This window comes from Arachis hypogaea, chromosome 4, assembly GCF_003086295.3.
Source record: "Arachis hypogaea cultivar Tifrunner chromosome 4, arahy.Tifrunner.gnm2.J5K5, whole genome shotgun sequence".
In the NCBI taxonomy this organism is placed as follows: domain Eukaryota; kingdom Viridiplantae; phylum Streptophyta; class Magnoliopsida; order Fabales; family Fabaceae; genus Arachis; species Arachis hypogaea.
Window position 1 is genome coordinate 6,895,826 of NC_092039.1, and position 6,583 is coordinate 6,902,408.

The 6,583-nt window shown below is 31.0% G+C and overlaps 1 protein-coding gene across 2 annotated transcripts; it reads right to left on the reverse strand.

Annotated features, from left to right (window-relative positions):
- Positions 1 to 1,450: 1,450 nt before the first annotated feature.
- LOC112796068 (farnesyl pyrophosphate synthase 1) lies at positions 1,451 to 5,574 on the reverse strand. 2 transcript variants are annotated; one of them, XM_025838338.3, is made up of 12 exons: positions 5,128 to 5,574; positions 4,234 to 4,258; positions 3,965 to 4,080; positions 3,773 to 3,859; positions 3,567 to 3,683; positions 3,397 to 3,485; positions 2,988 to 3,039; positions 2,578 to 2,673; positions 2,437 to 2,481; positions 2,276 to 2,365; positions 2,108 to 2,179; positions 1,451 to 1,837 (listed from the first exon to the last, which is right to left on the reverse strand). In XM_025838338.3, the coding sequence occupies exons 1-12, from the start codon at positions 5,236 to 5,238 to the stop codon at positions 1,709 to 1,711; spliced, it is 1,029 nt and encodes a 342-aa protein (XP_025694123.1). In that variant the 5' UTR covers positions 5,239 to 5,574; the 3' UTR covers positions 1,451 to 1,708. The 2 variants fall into 2 exon arrangements, with proteins under 2 accessions (XP_025694123.1, XP_029153582.1); XM_029297749.2 differs by lacking the exon at positions 4,234 to 4,258 and having other exon boundaries at positions 5,128 to 5,467.
- Positions 5,575 to 6,583: the final 1,009 nt, after the last annotated feature.

Below are 6,583 nucleotides of genomic sequence, written 5' to 3' on the forward strand. Positions count from 1 at the left end.
TTTCTTTTCCATGTACTACATTTTTAATGATGACTATGCTTAATTTATGTTGAAACCATTACCATTCCCTTATATAAAATGCATATGTTCTTGTATATAATAATCAAACATTTAATATGAAAATAATACATTACATAGTTGTCATTTTATTAAGGAGAAGACCATTTCTTTAAAAAAGACATGCATACCAATATCCAACACCTTCTGGGGTCTCTTTAATAATTAAGAGACTAAGTTGCTAAAGCCTATAAAAAAAAATATAAAATTAAGTGCCAATGAATGAAGGCTTTCCCTTTTCTGTTACCTGCTGAAAAATGGAGATGACATTTGAGTTATGCGTATCCAATGTCAAATGCAGTTAATGGGTCCAAAATGGGGGGCACCTACGCCACCTGGGCGACCATGCCCTTGAATGTTTGGGTTAAAATGTGCTCTGTTAATTAAAAGAAGTAAAAGAAAAACAAATTATTGAAAAAATATTTTTTTTATAGTTTTAATAAACTTTTAAAGAAATAAATACATAAAAAATATTTTAAAGTTATTATTTTTAGTTTTTTTAATATGTATTTTAAAAATATATTTTAACTCATTTTTATTTATAATTTATAACATAATACTAAAACTTTTATGATAAAATAAATTAGATTTTAATTTTTATTTACTAAAAAATATTTCACGTAAGACAAATAAAAATATAACCAAGTTGAGTTAATTTAGTGGTTAGCTCACTAGTTCACTTAAATAAGTAGAAATTTAAATTCTGTCTTGTGCATACATTAACTCATTGGCCAGCAAACAACAAACCCTTAAATGGAGATTAATAGCATAGCGAATTAATCATTAACCTGTCGAATTAGGAAATATCGTAAAAAAAAAAAAAACAAGGTGATTGATGTTTGAATAATTGTTTGGAAGATATTTCTGTGTTTTTTTTTAATCCACATGGATGGTATAGAATGGAATACTTTAAATATATATTATATTATTATTACACCCAAATACGTTTATATATGACATATTACGTAAGAGAAGTCCTATATATCTAATCTAAATGTGAATTATAATATACAAACAGCACAATTCTTACTATTCTTATAACACTTTTCATTTCATGAATGGAATTGCGTTGCATGTGACACTTTTATGGAGTCAGCGTTGATTGAAAACGAGTGGCCGCAAGCTTCAATCTTGCTTGACGCGTTCTTCAGACTTCAAGTTTATTTATAATTTTATTTAGGACGCATTTGATTTACTAAATATGATAAAATTTTATTTTCTGTTTTTACTTTGTATTTTTTCTTAGAGCTACCGATCCTTTAGAATTCACTTGATTTCTAGAACTAATCTTATCTAGATTGAACCAAGTTATTCCACTCTGAGTGAACAACAAAGAAGATAGTAGAAAATTAGAAATGAATAATGATGATGTGATAAATTAATAACTACCAAATAAAATTAAGGGATTGTTTATTTCTAAACAAACGAGAATATCAAAAGGCTTACAAGATAAAATACAACACTTAGCAACCAAATGGGGTAGAAACAAAAAAAATAAAAAATAAAAAAAAAAGAGAAGGAAAAAATACAAGTTTGATATTTGAAAAGCTCTACGCCATGAGAGAGAAGAAATCAAAGACTAGAATGAAGACACTATTGATTCTATTGCATTTTAAAACAATGTTGGGCCTTGCATGTTAGGGGGGGGTCCCTACTTCTGCCTCTTGTAAATTTTAGCCAAAAAAGACTTGAGCACAGCTTGCACTGCTTTGCTAGGATGAGCTTCAATGGAATTTACAATCTTCTGATAGCTCTGGCTCTCATACTCCTCAAATACACCCTATTGTTCATTGTTCATGTCCAATTATATGTAAATAAATAATGAGTTTGATTTCGATGCATGGTCAATGATAAAAAGTTTTACACTGTTATCCAATCAGTTTCTACCACGTCGAATAAAGCAGTTAATTTCCACACTCATTGAATTCAAAGAAATTGCTTTTATCTACGAGGTAGCACCTAATTGGATGATACTCTTACATTGAAATTGAACCCATTTTTTGTTGACTATGAATTGATAATGAAAGCTAGCTGTAAATGAGGTTCAAACCTGAAGATTTAGCTCGTTATACAGGGCCTTCACTTTAGCCACATTTGCTGGATCAGGCTTCCCATAATGTTCCTATAAACCATGAAAACAAATGAGTAATTTTCCCAGTTTAATCACGGGAAAGAGAAAGGAAGGCAGAGAGAGAAAACAAAAAGGTTGCAGACTAACATATAAAATTTTCTTTTGTTGTTCATTGCTAAGTTCCAACGCTTTCACAACCAACCAAGAGCACTTGAAGTCTTCAATATCAGTACCAATCTGGTTCCATAGATAACTAGAATGAGGTTCAGAAGATTATATTTCCAGCATCAATTATTAAGCATGCTTACCTTCCCAATTGTTTCGGGATCACCAAAGCAATCCAAATAATCATCCTGAAAAAAGAAGGGAAAGAAAGAAGATAGGTACAATGCAGCTTTTAAAAGAAACTTCAAGACTCAACAGTGCAGAGTCATGCTAAAAAATATTACCTGTACTTGAAAGTATGTTCCCATCTCAACAAGAATGTTCTTTACATCAACATGGTTATCCAAATTTTCACCCGCCATGAGCAATGCGCATGCAACCTGTGTAAGACAGACAAATATGAAAAGCTAAATAACAGACCTATATTTAAGTATAACAAATGCTTTAAGTGAAAGATTGCCATACATTGCATGAAAGGAAAAGAAAAGATAAAAGAAGTGATTTCAAAGTTCGAACTGAACAGAAATTACGGATGTTATGTCTGCTTTTTCATGAACAATCAGAAAATATAAGTTCTAGCAGTGAAATATATGGTGTGAACAATCAATTGTCCTTGGTATCTTACAGAAAAAGGGCAAGTAAGAAATCTAAATTGTGGAGGAAAGATAAAAATGTATCAAGATATAATACTTACCGGAAGGTAAAACGAATAATAGGCAGTCTTGTACTGAACAATACGACGATGACTGCAAAAGATGTTAATCTATTAGTTATTAGTATTGATTTTGAAACTGCCAAAACATGTAAGCATAAATATAACATATGGAAGGGATATGCCCGGCAAAAGAATTTGGCTAAGGTCTTTCGAAGATCTCAAGCAGCACTCACACAAATATTTGCTGTGAAGCAAAATCACAATTCACAAGGTATCCATCATTTTATTCTATAAAAAGAGGATATGATGTTTGTAATACAGAAGAAAGAATTTCTACTGCTTCACAGTTATTATAGTCACATATAACCCTGTATCATATGTTTGTTGGAAAAGAGGTTCATGAATAATAATTTTTACCACACCATTTTCTTAGTTTCTGGGGACTCACAGCGTTAATGTGTATTTGGATAGGTCTTTTTCTCCTTCAAGTGTAGTGATCAGATCAATCATCTGTCCTGAAGCAGTTTGAAACTCAACCTAACATAAAGTCAAGATAAGCAAGTTTTAGCACATATCAAGAGGGTACTCACATCATCCAAACTTTGGTATCTGTACAACCTCATTAAACAGATCAAGAAGATCCACGTAATATGGCTTTCCCTTGAAGTGATTCTTAAGAATACGTGGAATATGATTTCGTAGTAGAACTCCATCATTTGCTGCAATCAGTCCAACCTTCACCACAAAGTAACAAGATGTCATTTGCTTTATCACAACAGGATAAAAAGGATATCAAGATAACACATGTTTACTTGGTTTCAAACCTTGGGTACTCTGAACCAGCATGGCTGACCACGCCGTGTGTGAGAGTTGTCCATAATGTCGTCAAGAACTAGAAAATATGCCTGAAGCTGCAACATTCATTGGCAGAAAATAGTAAGTTTCCTCAAATACATCACAGAAAAATTCGGCTGTAATGGTTAAACTACAAAAGTAAAAGTTCCAGATTGCCATACCCATTCAATACACCAACCAAGAGCACTAGCAAGGAATATTTCATCATCAGTTAGCGCCTCCCCTTCTTTTAACAATTTGTAGCTGTCAATAACGGACAATCCACGGTTTAGCTTCCCTGCAATGTAAAGTTATCATCCATCTTTAATTCAATGACGCTTATCTCTTTCGAAATGTTTCCTGTACACCCCTTTCCTTTCCTAGAGGGGAACAGTTACAATAAACTGAAAATTTGCTCAGAACAAACTTAAATGAAATTCTCAAGTCCCACCTCCAGGCACATTGTAGTCTAGCATCTGCAATAAGTTAAGAGCACAAAACACTAAGTAACTGATCAGAACATGCATCCATATTTCAAAGAAACAATAACGAAAAGTAGAAAAGATCATCTATGCAAACATGCACGCTTAGAACCGTGGCATACACAACGCAAATATGGTTGGACTAAGGGAGAACTACAATTAGTAACTCATGAAAAATCATAACAGTGCCATCAGAGTAATAGAACCCATTCAAAGTTTCCACAAGAAATAAAGCCATTCTCTGACCATGTCACAATTTGTAAAAGACCGCACAGCATTGTTGGAATAAGTTTTTGCCATGCAGATTTGCATCATACAGGATTCCCTCCTCTAAGGCTTTAACAGAATGCTCAAGGGATGCTTAAATTCTGAAGACTATATATAAATCCTTGAACAATTAAATATCAATTTTAAGTAGAATTCTTCAAATTAAACACGATCTTAGCAAATAAAATATAAATGTTCCGGCAACCAGAAAAAGAGAGCCCCATATCTTGGTGGATACGGCAGCTATATAAGATACCCATCAATTATTAGGTAAATTCAACCAACAATCTCATTTAGCTATATTGCTAGTGGGGTCACTACAACTACGACAGCAATCATATTAATGGAACTCATCAATAATCTCAACCATAGTACGGTATAGTACAATCGTGTTAACATTGAGTTAATCTAATGCGCGCCGTACATTCTAATTATGCAATTAAACTCCACATTCATTTCACTTCCACAAAAAGAACAAATTTTTGCCCCCAATTTGAATCACGCTATTAAGATTCAGGATCCCGCGTCAACAAAACAAATGCAATAAAGAGATGAATGAAAGGCACAAGTTTATTGAGAAGAAGGGGAATGATTACCCGGTCGATCCATTGGCGAGCATCATCGGAGAACTCGAAAGCGGGGTCGTTGAGGAGCTCGGATTTGAGAACGGAGTAGACATTGAGGAATGTTGACTTGAGATCCGCCATTGGAGAAAAAAGAATGGATAAAAATAAAAAAGGTAGCGCTTTTGAGTTTATAAATAAGAAGAAGTGAAATTTGCGATTGGAATTGATTTATAAATATAGGAAGAGAGAGAGAGAGAGGGAAGGGGGAGGGAAGAGAAGAAGAAGAGGAACGAAAAGCGTGGTGGAAGTACAGAGAGCTTCGTGAGAGTGATGAAGGGACCTCAACACACGCTTTGTTACCGCATTTATCATCTTCTTAGTTCTTACCTTCTTTTTTTGAAATCCTCCGCACTTTCCATATAATTTACCATTTTTGCCATCTCTCTCTTTTTTTTATTTTCCTTTTTCTCTCAATTTAGGGTACAACACTCGATCAAAACTACACTCCAATTAGGTAAATTAGACGATACTATCTCATCAGTAAATATTATTATTTTTTATTAGTATTTAATTAACAATAATTTACATACATATTTATTAACATTTTATACATAAAAAATATATAATTTATAGATATATTTATTAAAAGTTTATCCACATAAATTAATATATTTTGTATCTAAATTTTTTAAAATTTATACACATAATTTAATAAAATTTATTTGTTATTTACTAAAAACTACTAATCTATAAAAAATTTTCTTTTAAATTTTATTATCAATAAAATATTTTTAAATTATTTAAAAACCTAAAAAGATGCCAAATGTGCAAAAAAACGGAATAAACTTCTCATTATGATAGAATATTTTTATCATATTTTTAAATTATTTAAATATATTTTTTTTAAGAATAAAATGCAAAAGCATTTTGTTTAACAAAAAAATACTTCAAATGTATTTTCGTGGTTTACCCCTCAATTTAATTACCAATAATATTTTTTGGTTTTTTTTTTTAAGGAAAACTAGCCCTAATTTACCGGCCAATGATTATCTACTAATTTCTAACTCTATTATGACTTATGAGGAATCTTATTTATCTAACCCAATTCAAGTGAAGTATAAAGGTATGTACGCAACATTTTTGTTTTCCATTTTTAAGATTTAATTATTAGACCTTTCTTAATTTCTTTTAAAGGATCCATGTATCATCTAGCATCTTAAGTCTACAAAATGATTTTAATTTATAAAAATATAGGGTATTAATATATTATCTGTCAATTTATTATAAATAATAATTAATTATTATATTTTAAATATATATATAGAAAGATATATTCAAAAAATATATTTATAAAAATATTTTTATTAAATATAATTATAAAAAATATATTTTTATTAAATACAGTTATAAATAAAAATTATCAAAAATATTATTGATAACGTAAGGAGATTGTTTTGATTTTTGCTCTTCTCATTAATGGAAGGCA

Excerpts from the sequence above, each read along its gene's own strand:
- LOC112796068 (XM_025838338.3), bottom strand. The coding sequence starts at position 5,238 with ATGGCGGATCTCAAGTCAACATTCCTCAATGTCTACTCCGTTCTCAAA. Across the intron at positions 4,259-5,127 it reads CTCGCCAATGGATCGACCGG|ATGCTAGACTACAATGTGCC; the intron begins GTAATCATTCCC and ends AACTTATTGCAG. Across the intron at positions 3,486-3,566 it reads TTCTTGATCTGTTTAATGAG|GTTGAGTTTCAAACTGCTTC; the intron begins GTTGTACAGATA and ends ACTTTATGTTAG.